Raw genomic sequence first — 19,063 nt, 5'->3', positions numbered from 1 at the left:
GTTTTTTTTCTGATGAAGATATTTCAAAAATTCATGAAATGCTGTTGCTTTATTTTCTAGTTAATAAAAAACCATATTTGAAATCTTTTCAAGTTGATTAAAATGGCTTCTTAAGTGAATGCCAGTCAAAAAGGTATTGGTGAGTAGGATGCTCGCAATAGTTGGGATGAGGTGATACATAGATGTCAGTCATTATCCTTCCTGGCTTTCCCAGTGAGTTTCATGAATAAATGACATGGCTTTGGAGATGGAGGTCCATGCCTGAACTCTGCAAATGGATTTCAACTAACTGAGGCTGACGTCACTATTGGCACTTCCTAGTATCCAACTTGCTAAGAATAATGACCCCCGGAGTCCCAAATATTGTGCCGTATATCAGTGGGTGTATTAGACTAACATTTGGTGTCAAGTTAATTACAGCAGATGTAATTTAACATGAGAAAAGCAGTGACTGTTTTCCTGTATATGCATTTACCTCACTTCCAGCTCAACCAAAGTACTATTTAGGATTTACGTGATGCTGTATTCAGAGTTAGGAAATTCCACATGATATAACATTGGACCCAGAAACTCATCTACAGCAAAACTGTGAAGCGATGTGTGCTCATGATTTTACCATATTACAGAAATAGCTGTGAAGGGAACTCATTAAAAAGTCAAGAAAAGCTGACACACCTGGTGATACTGAATATCTGTTCTACCAGATGTGGAAAGGACTCTAAAACACTAACTGTGGATCATGCTATTTCTTCTATAGTCAGAATGTTTGTGTTGGGAGACAGGGTGTGAAACCCTTGCTATGCATTATACCTACTGAGGAAATTCATAGGCAATAATGAAATCATAGGCAATAATTCCGAAAGTAGACAAGTGGAATTATATCAAGAGAAAAAGCTCCTTCACAGCAAAGGAAAAAAACAAGTAGAGTGAAAAGATAACCCTTGGAATGGGGAAAAATTATTTGCAAGTTATTCCTCAGACAAGGGATTGCTAGCCAGAACATATAGGAAACTCAAGCATCAACCCCAGAAAAAAATGAATAACCCAATTAAAAAGTGGGCAAGTGAACTGAAAGAACAACTGTCCAAAGAAGACTTATGAGTGGCCAAAAAGCATGTGAAAAAGAATGTTCAAAGTCTCTTGTCATAGGGAAATGCAAATTAAAACCACAGTGAGATACCCTTTAACCCCAGTTAGAATGACTTGGATCAAAAAATAATAATAATAATAATGTTAAGTGCTGGTGAGGTTGTGGCAAAAGGGAATCCTTTTTAGGTGTTGCCATAGGGTATGTGCATTTACCAGAGAGAGAGAGAGCGAGAGCATGCCAGAGAGAGAGAGAGAGAGACAGACAGACAGAGACAATGAGAAAGAAAGTGACAAATCACCCTCCAGGGGGATGGTCACACCATAATCCCTTCTCCTCCATTTTCCTCCTGGGATTTTAAGCATGCACACACACATGCCTGGTGTGAGTCTCAAGTCACTGGGTCTGAGATCGTACTGTGGCTGGCCATGTGGGAGTCCCTAAATGTAACCACTATGCCATCTGCTGGCCCCCAAAATGGATCTCTCTCACAATGTTGGTGGAAATGTACATTAGTACAACCTCTGTGAAAAGCAATATGGAGTTTCCTCAAAAATATACAAATGAAACTGCCATATGATCCAGTAATTCCACTTCTTGATATTTACTTAAAGGACAGGAAAACAGTCAGAGAGACATTTACACATCCACGTTTATTGGTGCATTATTCACAATTGCTAAAACATGGAACCAACCTAAGTGTCCAAAAATTGATGACTGGGTTGAAAACTGTGTCACATATACACTTCGGAATATTACTCAGCTACAGGAAACAGTGAGATCCTACCATTGGATTCAAAGTGGATGGATATAGATCTGATGACTGGGTTGAAAACTGTGTCACGTATACACTACGGAATATTACTCAGCTACAGGAAACAGTGAGATCCTACCATTGGATTCAAAGTGGATGGATATAGATTTAATGTTTTACAAAGTAAGCCAGACTTTGAAAGATCCACATTATATATCCCTTCTCAATTTGTACCAAATATCTATCTTCTATGGCAGAAATTGAGTTTCTGAAGATATTATACTAGAGGGGATAAGTGTAGACACCAGAGACTGTAAAGCAGGAGAGGAAATGATGGAGAGTGACATAAAAAAGATCATTCCAACTTTGCAGGATAATCCTTTCCCAGCATAGAAAAGAAGCAGAAGATAAAAGGCATTTTTAAAATTGACATCTTTGGGACCAGTGGATGGTGTAATGCTTTTATTGCTATACTCCCATGCAGTCAACCATGGTTTGAGTCCTGGACTCAGCAGCTTAAAATTCATGCTAGCCGTATGAGCGTTCGTGGCCAAAAATCCCAAGAGGAGAACAGAGGAGAAGGGATTGCAGTGTGGCTATCCTCCCTAGGGGGGTGGGGGTGGAGTTATTTATTGCTTTCTGTCTCTGTTTCTTTCTGTCTCTCTGGCAAGTGCACATGCCTCATAGAAAAAATCTCTCACCTCACCTCCCCCCAAAGTTGACATCTTTATGATAGTCTGTTGTTTCAGGAGATATTATTTTTTGGTATTTGAGTAAATGTGCATAAATAAAAACAACTGTTTTGTGATTCCATTTCTCATAACATATTTGACAACTTATCAGGAGCCATATAAGGAACTTCATGAAAAAAACGTATTCTAATTACAAACAGGGCCAACCCTATTCTAATTACAAACTCTTAGACCCTGAAGTCAAGTAAGGACCAGAGAAATTCGAGATAGTTTTATCTTACAAACACCAGGGAGAAAGCCCTCTGGGACTAAATGTGACCACATATTTGATGTGGACGCAGAGAGGAACTGAGCTCTACAGGGCAGCAGCTCTGCAGCTGAAGGCCAGAACCTACCCTCTCTAATTTGCATGTTTTCCCTAGAGCCCATATCTGTTCTTCAGAATCCTTATGAGTAGGCTGCTCTGTAATTCTGCACGAAAAGAGTCCCAGGCAAGGCCTAGATTGAACATGGGTGTCCTGACTCAACTCTTCTACCTTCTTTTGTTCTGGCATCCAGGTGAGGAGGGTAAGGCAGGGAACCCCCTGACATGTGGGATTTTCTTCTCCTCATTGAGACTCTTCCCAGGGCCTCAGTGGATCTCTGACCTATAATCTCCTCTCAGAGACCCAAGTGTCAGGCTGGAGGTGGGATAGGGATATTAGACTGTGCTGGGAGGGAAATAGAGCTGGGCTCGATTAACAAGGGTGACTTTTTGTGTTGCTTCTTTCTCAGCTGCCAGCACCAACACCACACTGACCCAGTTTCCGGCTTACCTCTCTGTGTCCCTAAAAGAGAGCATCTCCATCATTTGCAAGGCCAGTCAGAGCGTTAGTGATTATGTCACCTGGTATCAGCAGAAACCAGGCCAGTCTCCTAAGATTATCATCTATGATGCTGATAACCGGTACTCTGGTGTCCCAGACCGGTTCACTGGGATACAGTCTGGGACGGAATTTATTTTCAAAATCAGCAGTGTGGAGGCTGAAGATACTGCCAACTATTACTGCCAGCAGGATTACTCATTACCTCCCACGGTGTTGCAGCCCTTAACAGAAACCATCCTCTTGGCTAGCTGGGTCTGAGGTTATGGGGTTTTGCAGCTGCACTCTCCCTTATGGCGTGGTGAGAAGTATAGGGTCTATTTTTGGGAGGCAGTTCATGGGCAAAGACCTGCAAGAGATTTTAGTCCCTCCAAAGCTTATTTCTGCAACAGTACAAAAACACACAAAACCTTCAATTGTGGAAAGGAGCTGTCTAGGTAAAATCTGAAAAAAGACCTGGTTCATAGCAAAAATCTCTGAATCTTTTGTCTGAGAAGAGGTATTTTTTAAAAAGAATTATTTATTTTATCTTAATTATTATTATTTTAAAATTTCACCAGAGAAAGAGAGAAAGGGAAAGTGAGAAAGCAAGTTGCCAAACCGTGGTTGACTTGTGGGAATCTAGTGCTTCAACCATCACACCGCTTGCTGCCTCCTAGAAAAGGTATTTTTAAAAATAGAGAACTAAGTTTTTTTTTTTTTTTAAAAAGGAGCCAATATCCAAGAAAATAACACTGTCATTTGCTGTTTAGTGAAGTTTTGAAGATTTTCTGTGTTAAATATTGTACTAAGGGCACACAGAAAATATATCCAACAATCATCATCTGTCGCAAAGAAATCAGTGGTTCTCAGAGTTTAGTTGGTTCAAGGTACCAGTGATTATAAGGGAAGAATATGGAAACAGATAATCTGATATTGATAATCTGTTTTTTGATGCTATAATTTATAGTAATTAATTAACTTTAAGTAATTATAGATATAGCTAAATATAACAGATATCATTATTATTAAAATGTAAGAAAGTAATATTTACTGCATATAAAGTACATTTAAAGTGTACAGTTCCATAAATAGACATGCCATCATCTAACCACCACCCAGATCGAGTTACACAAGGGGATTTAGGACAGGTCATGGAAATCTAGAAATAGAATAAAAGTACAAGTTTATTTTTGTTCAAAAAAATTTGAAATCCACCCATAGTTTTTTTGTGTATGTATTTTTCATAAATTTCTTGTGGTTTGTAAACATTGCCAGTTTTCTGAAATACATATCCCGACTATGTATAAAAGTTCTAGTTGCTGTAGAATCTTTCCAACACTTGGTATTGTCAGACTTTCTATAGTAAATATCTGTATTGATAAATATAAATTGATATCATGACTAAAATGTACACTTTCTTGATGAACAATGGCAGTTAGCAATTTTTATATATATTTACTTTTCATAGGCAATTTGCATATCTTGTTTTTTGGGAAGGGCATGTTCAAATCATGTGAATTGTTTATATACAGAGGTTCTTAATTATAATGTCTAATATGTCATTTTTCCCTACTGTGAGTGTCTCATTTAATAAATATTTGCTACGTTTAGAGTCTAAACATGTTATCTTACGCTTTCTTCTAGAAGCATTATTAATTTGACTCTCATACGTAGACCCATACATATTTTTGATTGATGTGAGGTGGGTAAAAGATTTTATTTTTCCCTTTTATTCTCATCTACATCTGATTGCTTTTCTGCATTTATTCAAAAACAAAACAAAGAAAAAACAACCTATACCCCTATATCCTGAACCCACAATCTATTGATTGTGTATGTGTGACATTTTTTTCCTGTCCTTTCTGTTGTGTTCCATTTCTTTTTTTTTCATATTTATAGCAGATTGCAGTCTTAATTATTATAGTTTTGTAGTAAGTCTAAAATATGGTATTATAAATATTCAGAATTAATTTTTTCTAAGATTTTCTGGACTCTTTTATGTCATTTGAATTTCCATCTAAATTCTATAATCACCTCATAAACCTTAATATATCTTTTTGGTTAGCTTGTAGCATGTGGGCTCTTTTTTTTTTTTTTTTTTTGGAGAGGTTTTTGCTATAGAACGTGTGCACTCACCAGGACAGAGAGAGACAGAGACAGAAAACAAGAAATCACCCCCCCCCAGGGGGGATGGCCACACCGCAATCCCTTCTCCTCCATTCTCCTCTCCGGATCTTGGGCACACACACACACACATGTCAGCATGAGTTAAGCCACCAGGTCTGGGACTCGAACTGTGGTCGACCACATAGGAGTTCAGTAACATAGCCATTATGCTAACTGCTGATTCCACCTTGGTAAATAATTTTTAAAAAGTGCTATAGGAGGACACGTGTGCTTGCTGGAGACAGAGAGAGAAAGAGAAAGCAAGAAAGTGAAAAAGCAGCCCTTAAAGGGGATGGTTTTTGAATACACATACACATGCACTCAGTGTGTTTTTTTAAGCTGCTGGGTCTAGGAATTGAACCATGAAGTAGACTATATGGAATATAAATTTCTTAACTATACTACAACATTGGCTGGCCCAAGGAAATTACTCAATTTCTGAAAATCTTGATGTTCCATAAATATAAAAATATTTGGTCATCTCATGGACAGATACTTACAGTTTTCAAAGTAATTTCAAATATATTTTTACATTAATTAGAAAATAAAGTTGGGTATGTTTCCAACATGAATCTTTTATTTATTTATTTATTTTTTTAGATTTTTCCTGTAGGGCAGGTGAGCTTGCCAGAGAGATAGAGAGTGAAAGAAAGTGAAAATGAGCCCCCATAGGGGATGGCTACACTGTAATCTCTTCTCCTCTATTCTTCTCTTGGAATTTTGGGCACACACACACACACACACACACACACACACAGATGCCCAGTGTGAGTTTCAATCCTCCCAGTCCAAAACTCAAACCGCAGGACTATGTGGGAGTCTAGTGCCCTAACCAACAGGCCACCTGCTGGCTCCCCACCATGAATCTGAAATGGAAAATTTCTTACATGGAAAAAATATCTCTTTAGGCGAAGTCAAGGTGCCCTAATTTATCCTCTCTATTGCAAATGGAGTCAGGGTGGTTTAGTCTGGCTCCCTTACCTCCTATCCTGTCATGTTTAAAGGCCACTGAGTAAACAACTTATGTTATTTGCTCTATTGCACTTGTGCAATTGTTATGTAGTTTTTGCTGTTTTACACTATTGTGCATACCACGAATGTGTGTGTGACAGTTTGGTTTTGGCAAAGAGCCATTATTGTCTGCAGCCCCTTTTAGAGAAAGCTGTCACCTTGTCTGCTAGCACTGCCCTCTGCTGCCCAGCTCGACCTTGGTAGCCTGGTGAGCCCTGAACGCCTTGGCTTGACTTGGCCTTGGCTTGGCTAAATTCAACACAATGCAATGTGATCTCCAAGAGGGAGCAAGCCACTCTGTGAACCTTCTCAGTGCATTTCTAGCTCCAAGAGGGAGGAAGCACTTGAGAGTGATGCTATGGGCTCTGCAAGCCTACTAAGAGATCTGTGAGCTCCCCCTAAACACAGGCAACAAGCAGCATGACATCAGTGCCTTCTGTCTTTTCCAACTTCCTGAATCTCCATTTGACTCACTTTTGGAGGAGGAAAGAACCTTGAAAAACACTTTCTTAACTCTTCTCATTCCCCTGCTGCCTTGTTCAAATGCAGGTCCTCACTGGGCTCATCTTAGGAGGGTCTGCAGTTTCCCACCTGTGATCTGTTTGCAGTGATGCTCATGAAGCTGCTGGATCCAAGAGGAATGTGGAGAATGAAGTAATTTCAAAGGAGAGAAAAAAGACCTGGTACTTCCACGTGGTTTTGTTTTCTTTCAATAAAATTTTTCATTTGTTTGTCAAAAGATTACTATACATTTTGTGCAGTTTTCTCATTGTTGTGTTCTCTATAATGAATAAAGTTTTCTTGCTCTCATCCCAGACTTCCTAATAATGCCAGGAGGTACTTCCAAGAGCTTTCTGTTCAACCCTTAACTGGCGATATTCTGAGTTGGGGAAACCGTGACTACATTGGCTGTCTATCAATTTCCCTTCATCACCATCAGTTCTAGAAGCACATTTTCCAGAACCTTTTTCCTATATATTATTTCCTGTAGAGTCATTCACTGAGGTGCCATCTCAGGAAATCTGGACGTCAGAAGAGGAGGCTTCATTATACGTAGACACCTGAGACAAGTGGTTGCAGGGAAGGGCTGGATAACCACCTGGTGGGGTGTCCCAGGCAGCTGAGAGTATCAGCACTCCCACCCTGGGCTTCCTGGACAGGTCTGAGGACCACGTGGTGAGACACTCTGAACCTTCCATGGCAGATGCACAGCTTTTTGGGGGGAGCATCAGAGATATCCTCACTAATAGTGTCTGCTTCTTTGACTCCGATAGCCCAGATTGAAAGGTTGTCATTTAGATTCTAATCCATATTTAGATCATCCCTAATTGGGAAACCTGGAGGGGTTTCTCCTTTGCTGTGTGAGTCACAATGCTACCATATCCTAGATTCCTCAAGTGTAGTAAAGTCTGTCTGTAAAGAAATTATGAGAGGCATAGTCACATCTGAATGCTGAAACTGAGGAGTGGGAAGGAGAGCTGGGATGTAGAGGAGCCTGCTTGTCTTCTTCTACCAAAACCTTCCACTGACTACAAAGCCTGGCTGCATCTGAGAAAACACCCTCAGCAGATGGAGGCCCCAGGAGGAGGAGCTGGGGCAGCTCAGCCTCACAAACCTGCTTCCTTGGTGGTTTATGTTTGGGCTTGTAGCACTGTGGGAGGGTAACTGTTATATTGTTGACAGTAATAAATTCCAAAGTCATCAGGCTCCAGGTTGCTGATGGTGAGACTGAAATCTGTCCCAGACCCACTGCCACTGAACCTTGAGGGCACCCCAGAGTGCAATTTGGATGCCTCATAGATCAGGGGCTTAGGAGCTTTCCCTGGTTTTTGCTGATACCAGGCTAACCACTTGCTAATACCCTGACTTGCCCGGCAGCTGATGGTGACTCTGTCTCCTAGAGATGCAGACAGGGAGGATGGAGACTGGGTCATCTGGATGTCACACCTGGCACCTGAGAGTGGAAACAGAGAAGCAAATATCCACACAGTTAATCGTGTTATGGGAGGACTTCCCTGAAGGGCCTGCAGCCCTGACCGCACTGCCCTATGAATCCTGGGGTTCTCCTTCCTTACCTGGGAGCCAGAGCAGCAGGAGCCCCAGGAGCTGAGCGGGGACCCTCATGTCCATGCTGTGTCCTGATGGGGACTGACCTTGCACAGGCTGTGATCAGCCTATTATTAAGTCTTCAGGCCATGGGCTGTGCCCTGGGGACATGCAAATGAGCATGGGCTGGGGAGGGCTGGGTGTAGCTGCAGGGCTGGTCATCTCAGGAACTTAGGCTAGGTCTAGGGCCCAGCTGTTCTTGGTCAAGCCTGAGTTCCAAGTGTCCCAGGTGTTCAATCATCCAAGAGCAGTGCAGATTTCCTTACAGAGACTCCTTTTCTCCCCAGGTGTCATTTTATTATAAAAACACATTTTTTTAAAATGGACAGTTGACAAAATTTGAAATGAACATAAAAAAAGATTGAATACTGTATTTCATACTTGTATGGAGAGTACGTAATAAAATATCCTTGTTTGTATGTAGGTTATAGTACAGTCTTAGAGGGTGAGGCTGTCAGGTCTTCAAATCATTCTCAAGTTGTTCCAGTCAGAGTAAAGAAAATACCTTGTGCTGTATTTAACCTTACATTGTAAAATTGTTTCATATTTAAAAAATTAAAAATGGATTCATAAGGAGTATTTAAGATATATTCAAAAGTACTTTGGGATGGCCCTAAATCATTGATGTGACATAAATTTATTGCAGATACACCAAGATGGTACCAAGTTTTCTCAATCAGTGTGTCGCTCACAGATCTAATATTACCCAGAGCTGTAGGTTTCCTTAATACCCTGTGACTAAATGGACTACACCGCATTTTTGAATTAGAAACCCTGAGCCCTATACTCTTTCCTTGTGACCTTTTTTTTCCCCACAGCTCATTAGCATATAGGACCCCTTTGTGATGTCAGATCTGATTTCTCCAACAAAACTCACTGCTACTCCAGGCAAGTCCCTGCCATGCACCTAAAATGCCACTTTTCCCTTTTCCTCTTTGCAGAGTGGAGATATCATCCAGATCCAGACACTAGCCTCCCTGTCTGCAGCTCCAGGAGACAGAATCTCTGTTCCCTGACAGGCCAATCCCCATGCACATGGAGAAATAGTTTGGATCTGGATGCAAAGTTGAAGAAACATTTGAAACCCTGCATCTCACATCTGCCATGGCTGTAGGCATGTCAGCCCGGTTCGGCACCAGGGCAACTAGAGCCCACTGCACCAGCATCAGCACCCCGCAGCCTGGGAACCACTGGGGAGTATTACTGAAGCAAGACAACAGGTGGTCAGACCACGGTGGTGCGCCTGTGCAGACCACCAAATACCTTTCCAAGGGCTTGAATTTCAAGGGAACTTGCTTTTAGTAGTTTTGTCAATATTTGGTCTTAGATGAGTTTCTGGATCAAAATTTCCAAAATATTTTCCTGGGGAGATTGGAGGTCACTGTTGGTGTCCTCAGACTTTTCCCTTTACTGTGCTTCTGTGGACATCTACTGGCCATGTCTGTGGCTCGTGCTCTTTCTGAAACTGAGGAGGGCAGTGTTGTCTGCACGCAGGGCAGATCAGAGGTTCTGTAACAGGCATCTCCCCAGATGGTCTCGGTTGTGAGGAAGTGACGCACAACCACCTCAGCTGCCTTATTCCTCTCCTGTAGAAACCCAGACACATTTCTCTCATGTTTCCAGATGGAGTTAAGATCCAATTATCGTCGGCGGGAGCTGACTGATGATGTGACCTTTATCGTCCATCTTCTCTCTCATCTTAGCTTCATCCTCCATCCCAGTTTCTGAATTTCATAAATGTATTGCTTTCATAGGAGTCCTTGTCTCTGCAGGACTCAACCACAGACAACAGACAAATCTTAATTTTGAAAGGATTTCTGCTGTGGATATTCGACTCTTCTTTTTTGATGGGTGGGAATATTTAGAAAACATTTCACATCTTAGATTAGATTTAGGGAGTAATTTCTTTCACGTGCATCACACAAATAAAGCTTTTAACAAATGCTTACACTATGATGTCCACTTTGGAGGCAGCAGAATAAAAATCCCTCAGCCGTAAAACCTACACACAAAAGGCCCTTGAGTCTCAGATTCCTTTAGCTCTCTTGCTTTATAAATCTGCTATTTTATTTTTGATTCTACTTTAGGGGAGAGAGCTGTGGGGATGATAAGAGTTGTTGGTGGGATGAATAACGCCTCTCCCCTTGGTACATGTGCATTTCCGTATGAATGTTACCTTACATGACAAAATGAAGTTAACAGAGGCGATTGTCAAGAATTTGGAGATTAGAAGCTTGTTCTGGATAACCCAGGTGAAACTAGTAGAAGCACAAAATTCCTTGTAATAGGGAGGGAGCAGGGTTGTATAGGAGATATGACATGGAAAGGGATGTTAGAGTGATGGGAGGATGGGTGAGGAATGTGGGAGTGTTACCAAAGTCAGTGGGCCCTCCTCTGGGGGACAGGAGCCCATGTTGCAGCTGAAAGAAGATGACATTTGTGCTCTGCTACTGTGCTGCAGTAAGCAAGATATAACATGCAGCTAAGGAAAAGCTCTTGTGCACCTTATTTCAGTACTACTGGTAAATCCACAGGGAGTAGTGTGAACTTGTGGAGAGTGAAAAGAAAAGTATATAAAAGCAGTAACATCACAATTCACTTACTTGTTTTGATTATATTTTTATTTGATTTTAAAAATAATTCTTCTCCTATTATATACTCAAGCTAAATTTTTATGCCACAAGTGGTTACCAAGCACTGGCCTAAGTACAACAGATTAAAGCAAGTATACATTACATGTTGTGTGTAAGGGGTATCAGAAACAAGCACATAAGTTTAATTTTGAATCCTTTTCTAGATTTATGAATAATTGATTTAAAAACATTTTTATTATCTGAAATAAACATTTAAAGCTATTTCTCTAAGCATTGCTTTTGTAGCTCCCACAAATGTTGACATGTTGTATTTTTATCACTTGATTTCAAATGTTTTCTAACTTTTTTTTTCTTTTGGAGAGGTTTTACCTTAGGGCGCGTGTGCTCATTAGAGAGAGAGAAAAAACCAAAGAGAGATAGGAAGGAAAGTGAGAAGTCAGTCACTGAGGGCATGGCCATGCTACAATCCCTTCTCCATTCTCCTCTAGGGATATTGGGCATGCATGCACACATGCCCAGCATGAGTTTCAAGCCACCAGTGTTAGTCTAACTAGTAAGAAATAAGAGGACATTCAAACACAGCCAAATTTATTGGAGCTTTACTGATTAACAGGCTGGCAACTATGGGAGAACTCATGTCTCTCAAAGACCCTTCAGTCCCGAGTGCAAGTTGACGAGTGCTTATAAAGGCAAAAATCGCCCAGACCGAGCACTAGCCAGGATAGAAAGCTGCTAGCCACCTCCAAGTTTGCCTGGTTTTGGCCTCTGGGTTCAACTTTATGATTGTGAAGTCTCCCCTAGCCAGTGTCCCCCTCCCAGACCCAGCACTAGCCAGGTAGAATAGCTGTTTTGCTCCCTCTTATGACCTCTGTGCCTTCTAATATTTTTTCTCTTTGAAAAAACAGCTCTCTGCCCTCCTTGGGCCTTTCTTTTGTTAACTTCTGTCTTTTTTCTCACTTAGGACAGAAAGTTGCTAGCCACCTCCAAGTCTGCCTGTTTTTGGCCTCATGCTGGACACTCCATTTTCATCTCAATTTCATTTTTTGTGAAGTGATTTTTTTTCCCTTTCCCCCTCTTTTTCTTCTAGTTGTTTCCTTCTTTTCTCTTTGACTTCTCTCCCTATTTCTATTTCCTACCTTCTTTTTCTTTACCTTATTTTTCTATTTTACTTCTTAGCCCTTACCCTCTGCCTAGAGACAATTAGGTGCATAGTAGCTAACTATCTGAGTATTGTGAGTTTTGGAGAATTCTTTGCACATCACAGTAGTGGTTGAAAAATTTGTGTACTTCCCCTTCACAAATCTGATTGCAAAACTCCACCTGTGATTTCCACATTTGAGGACTTAGTGGAAGGGAGAAAATAACACCGAGTTATTTCACAATAGAGGAAACAAAGGAGTTCATAGTCACTGAATACTCTTCAACAAAGTGACCAGAAGTGAATACATTACCAAGTGACTAAAAAATCAAAGAAGAGTCTCAAGGATGATAGAATTAAGTAGTACATCCCAGCAAGGGAACAATGTATCCTGTCTCCAAGTAGGGAAAATTTAGAGCATATTACTAAAATGTCAGAAAAATAATTTAGAATATTTATCATAACAAAGTTCTATGAGATGCAAGAGGAAAGAGATGTTGAGCTCCAAGAGATGAGGAAGTCCTTCTACAATATGAAAGAAGAATTGGACACCATAAAAAGGAATCAAACAGAACTGTTAGACATGAAGGCTATAATACAGGAAATTAAAACTTCCCTCGAAAGTATCAAAAACAGGCTAGATCATGTAGAAGATTTAATTTTGGAAGTAGAAGACAAAACCAATCACCTAGAAAAAATTGACAAAAATACTAAGAAAACAGCCAAGAAAACTGAGGATAAGACATGAGAAATTTAACATACTATGAAATGCCCAAATATATGAATGATTGGTATCCCAGAAGGTGAAAAATCCAATAAGGACATTGATAATATATTCTACAAAATCCTAGAAGAAAACTTTCCAAGTGTAGAGAGACACTCAAACATCCAGACCAAAGAAATACAAAGAACCGCGAGTAGAATCAAGAAGATCCTCTCATGCCACATTATAGTTAGTCTGACAAAAACAACAGACAAAGACAAGATACTAAGATTGGCAAAAAAGAAATATCAAATCACTTACAAAGGCTATCCCATTAGGCTAATACCAGACCTCTCATCAGAAACAATGCAAGCAAAGAAAGAATGGAGAAATATATTTAAAGTGATAAATGAAAAATGATTTCAACCAAGAATACTATACCCAGCAAGATTATCCTTCATATGGGAAAAGAAAATAAAAACATTCTTGGATTAAAAAAACCTGATAGACTTTACCAACTTCAAATCAGCTCTTCAAGAAATTCTGAAAGGAGTACTATACCAAGAAAACTAAAAAGAGACAAAAAACAATAAGAGAACAAAAAATAACCAGGAATATGGCCAACTTAATGGTAGGGACAAGTCTGGAAATATCAATAATAATATCGGATGTCAATGGATTAAGGGTGATTTCCTGCTTTCTGTCTCTCTCTGTCTGTCTGGCGAACACACGCGCCCTATAGCAAAAACCTCTCAAAAAAAAAAGAAGTACACAGACTAAAAATTGAAAGACTGGAAAAAAGGTATTCCATGCAAATGGAAACCAAAAAAGAGCCAGAGTTGCTATACTGATTTTGGACAGAATAGACTAAGACAAAAAATGTAAGAAGAGACAAAGAAGGGCATTATATAGTAGTAAAAGGGCTACTTTACCAATAAGTGATAATGCTTATAAATATCTATGCACCGAACTTAGGAGCACCCAAATATGTAAAGGAAAGACTACTAGATCTAAAAGGAGAAACAGACTGTAACACTATAACTGTTGGAGATCTCAACACCCCATTATCTCCTTTAGACAGGTCAATGAGATAAAAATAGGCAAAGAGATTTGGAACCTAAATGATACCATAAATGAGATGGACTTGATAGACATCTATAAAACTTTTCACCACAAAGAAAACAAAAAATACATTTTTCTCAGCCTCACATGATACTTTCTCAAAGATTGATCACATGATAGGGCACAAAACCAGCCTGTAAAGATTCAAAGGCATAGAAACTATATCCAGTATCTTCTCCAAACATGATGGGATTAAACTTGTTATTAATCTCAGGAAAAGCCCTCAAAAATATACAAATACATGGAAACTAAATAACCTACTTCTGAATTACTCCATGACTACTGCAGAGATTAAGACTGAAATCAAAAGATGCATGGAAACTAATGATAATGAGTACACAAATCCATAATCTATGGTATACTGTAAAAGCAGTCATAAGAGGGAAGTTCATAGCCATTAGTGTGCACAAGAAAAAGATGGAAAAGTGGCAAAAGGACAACCTGACATCATGCCTCAGGGAATTGGAGAAAGAACAACAAAAAAATCCATAAAATGCCAGGAGAAAAGAAATAATAAAGATTCAAGCAGAAATAAATGCAATAGAAAATAAGTGAACTATACAGAAAATAAATGAAAGCAAAAGCTGGTTGTTTGAAAAGACAAACAAGATTGACACACCATTAGCCAGACTAATTAAGAAGAAGAGAGAAAGGAACCAGATAAGTCAAATCTGCAATGAATCAGGCAACATTACAACAGACATAACAGAAATATAAAACATCATTAGGAGATACTATGAGAGACTCTATACCAACAAAGTAGAAAACCTGGATGAGATGGACAAATTCCTGGACACAAAAAATCTACAAGATTGACTCAGAACATAGAAAGCCTGAGTAGACCTATAACAAGCAATGAGGTCACTCCCATTCTACTCACACTGTTTCTAGAGATCCAAAAGGAAGGAACCCTTCCAAATTCATTCTATGAAACCTCCATTACTCTAATTCCCATAACGGATAAGGATATGACAAAAAAGGAAAACTACAGACCTATATCCCTGATGAATATAGATACAAAAATTGCCAACAAGATACTTGCTAAGTGTATTCAACAGCATATAAAAAAGGTTATTCATCATGAACAGATAGGCTTTATTCCAGGGATGCAAAGGTGGTTCAACATATGCAAAACCATAAGTGTAATAAACCATAATAACAGAAAGAAAGATAAAAACCGTATGATCATTTCAATTGATACATAAAAAGCATTTTACAAAACACAACATTCCTTTGTGATCAAGACTCTCAGTGAAAATGGCATAGAAGGACCATTTCTCAGCATAATAAAAGCCATTTATGAAAAACCTACACCTATCATTGAAAACAGGTACAAGACAAGGCTGCCCACTTTTCCTGCTCTTATTCAGTATAGCACTGGACAGAAAAGAGGAAAAAACAAAAGGCATTTAAATAGGAAAAGAAGAAGCGAAACTCTCTCTATTCGCAGATGACATGGTTGTATACATAGAAGACTGAATATTATCCATGAAGAAACTTCTCGAAGTAATAAATGCATACAGTAAAGTGGCAGGATACAAAATTAACTTACGAAAATCTATAATGTATAGCATTTCTATACACATACAACAAGGAGACAGAGACAAAACCGAAGAATGTAATTCCATTTACCATAGCCACAAGAAGTATAAGATACTTAGGAATAGAACTAACCAAGGAAGTCAAAGACCTCTACAAGGAAAACTATGAAAACCTTAAAAAGGAAATTGAAAAGGACACTAAAAAGTGGAAAGACATCTCATGTTCCTGGATTGGCAGAATCAATATAATAAAAATGGCAATCCTACCCAAATTAATATACATGTTTAATGCAATTGCTGTAAAATTACAAGAGACATTCTTCACAGATCTAGACAAGACAATCATAGAATTTGTCTGAAACCATAAAAGACCTAATTTTGCTAAAGCCATCCTACTCAAGAAGACTGGCCTCTCACTTCTTGACCCCAAAATATATTCAAAGCTGTGATAATCAAAACAGCATGGTATTGGCACAAAAATAGACATGAGGACCAATGGAACAGAGTAGAGACTCCAAAAATAAACCCCATAACATATGGCCAACTCATCCTTGACAAAGGGTACCAGTCAATCCAGTGGGAAAAGGAAAATCTCTTTAGCAAATGGTGCTGGAAATACTGGGTATCCACCTGCAGAAAGATGAATGTGGACCTCTACCTGTCACCATGGACAAAAATCAACTCAAAGTGGATCAAAGATATAAACCTAAGACTGCAAACTACAAAACTACTGGTGAAAAAACACTGGGGAAACTCTGAGAGACCTTGGGGTAGGCAAAGATTTCTTAAGCAAGACTCCCAAAGCACAGACAATAATCCCCCAAATAGACAGGTGGGATTACATCAGATTAAGGATTTTCTGCACAGCAAAGGAGACCATAGTTAGTGTGAATCGACAACCCTCAGAATAGGAGAGATTTTTTTGTTAACTATGTCTCAGATAAGGGACTGATAACCAGAATACACAGGGAACTCAAGCAGCTTACCTGGAAGAAAATGATTAACCCAATTAAAAGATGGGAAAATAAGCTGAATAAACAATTCTCTAAGGAAGATATAAAACAGCCACAAAGCATATCAAGAAATGTGCAACATCCACACTGTAAGGGAGATGCAGATCAAAACCACAATGAGACACCACCTAACCCTAGTCAGAATGGCAAAGATTAAAAAAACAAATAATGATTAGTGCTGGAGGGGCTGTGGTGAAAGGAGAAGACTCTTACACTGTTGGTGGAAATGTAAATTGGACCAGACACTTTGGAGAATGATATGGAGGTTCCTCAAAGACCTTCAAATAGAACTACCATAAGATTCATTATTCCACTCCTGGGTATCTACCTAAAGGCCAGGAGAGCACTCAGTCAGAAAAGTGCTTGCACAACTACTTCCACTGTAGCATTATTCATGATTGTTAAGACATAGAACCAACTCAAATGTCCACAAACAGATGAATGGATTGAAAAATTGTGGCACATATACTCCATGGAATACTATTCAGCCATAAAAAACAGCAAGGCCCTGGAATTTGATAGAAAGTAGACAAATATGGAAGATTTGTTGCTGAGTGAAGCAATTCAGGCTATAAAAGATAGACATTGTATGTCTCCTGTTAACATATACTGACTGTCCACACTCTATGGTAGAGACTGAAAGACAGGAGAACATAAAAGTATTAAAAATTGTAATGGACACCAGAGACAAAGTGGTAAGAGTGTGGGAGGGGTAGAACGTAGGAAATTTGGGGGCGAAATGGAGAGGTAAGACACTTGCGGGATAAGATTTATTATCTGTGGACAAGGATGTGTATGGTGTCTCAACTGGGCTGGACTGAGGTGTATATCATGCTGGGTAAAGACTTCACAATTTAAATGATGTGTAGTGATTTAATGTATGAATAATAATAAAAAAATAAAGCAAAAGTTGTATTTTTTTCCAGGTTGATGGGGGATCACTAGAACAAAGAGCAGGGGGCTTGAAAAGGTAGGGGTTAGGGGATTATAATGGAGAAGCAGTTACAGAAGTGAAACCATCAGGCTAATCATTTTTTGGTTTTGGAGACGTTTTTGCTATAGGATGCATGAGCTCGCCAGAAAGACAGAGAGACAGAGACACAGAAAACAATAAATCACACCCCAGGGGGGATGGCCATGCTGCAATCCCTTCTCCTCCATTCTCCTCTCAGGATCCTGGGCACGCATGCACACTCGCCTGGCATAAGTTTAAGCCACCAGGTCCGGGGCTCAAACCGCGATCAACTACATGGGAGTCCAGTGACATAGCCATTAGGCTAACTGCTGATCCCTCAACAGCTTAATCATTCTTAAGGGTATGTTCCATCTCTATCTAAACACAATGGAATCTTAATGGTCTTCATGGCTCAAGGCAAGGGGCTTGGCGATTGATTATTAAATCACTAAGGAACATATTAAGGTAGGGAAGAATTGATTATTAAATCACTAAGGAACATATTAATTTGGGGAGGTTTGGGTTATTTAGCAAAGACAGTAGGAATGTTAATTATTCTGTTTACTCTAGGCAAAAGGAGAAGGCAAGTTTCCAATATAGAGAGGAGTTCAAAATGGAGCTGCTCTTGCTTCACTGCTTCATAAGGTTTTATCAAACTGTGGTAGGCCATGCAGGAGTTCAATGACATAACCACTATGCCATCAGCTGGCTCTAAGGTTTTCTATTTCCTTTAACTCTCTTTTATTAGTCTTTATAATTATATGGATTGATGTTCAAACAATTCCGGATTATTTTTCAGATAGCTTTATTATTTCTCATTTAATTTTTCTATAGTTAGGTAGTTTCCTTAAGAAATTTATTAAGACTTTATCGAATGACCTCAAATACATCTATTTTGGTAATGTTCCATTTTCACCAGAGAAGAATGTACTTTTTTTCATTTGTGGAAATGATGTTTCACAAATATCTATTACATTATGGTGTTTGATAGTGCTGTTTAGATCTTTTATCATATCACAGATTTATTGAGTATATTTGTGTATTGTATTTTACATCCATATTAGTATTACATTTAATATCTCAGGTGAATCTTTATATACACATTTGCATACATACACATAATGTATATTTTCAGTATATATTGTATGTATTTATATATAGTATATATTTATATATGGATAATTGTATATATACCTATTTTATATATAATATATGAATTTTAACTTTATTCATAAATTTTTATATGTATATATCTATCTAATGTTAAATGCATCTATCTCATATATTTATTTATATGATACATCTATTTTATATGTATCTTTATATATATATAACT

General features: G+C 38.9%; 2 gene segments (V, D, J or C); one reads left to right on the top strand and one right to left on the bottom strand.

Annotated features, from left to right (window-relative positions):
* The first annotated feature begins 2,971 nt into the window (after nt 1-2,971).
* LOC114009288 (immunoglobulin kappa variable 3-11-like) lies at nt 2,972-4,329 on the top strand. The segment is given in 2 exon segments: nt 2,972-3,091; nt 3,308-4,329. Coding segments are annotated over 2 exon segments (459 nt in total).
* A 3,857-nt stretch (nt 4,330-8,186) lies between these two features.
* On the bottom strand, nt 8,187-8,739 carry LOC102499225 (immunoglobulin kappa variable 1-5-like). The segment is given in 2 exon segments: nt 8,187-8,509; nt 8,631-8,739. Coding segments are annotated over 2 exon segments (378 nt in total).
* Between the last annotated feature and the right edge of the window lie 10,324 nt (nt 8,740-19,063).

Source organism: Tupaia chinensis, unplaced genomic scaffold (genome assembly GCF_000334495.1).
Source record: "Tupaia chinensis unplaced genomic scaffold, TupChi_1.0 Scaffold000511_1, whole genome shotgun sequence".
NCBI lineage: Eukaryota > Metazoa > Chordata > Mammalia > Scandentia > Tupaiidae > Tupaia > Tupaia belangeri.
This window is presented reverse-complemented; position numbering and strand designations above follow the sequence as displayed.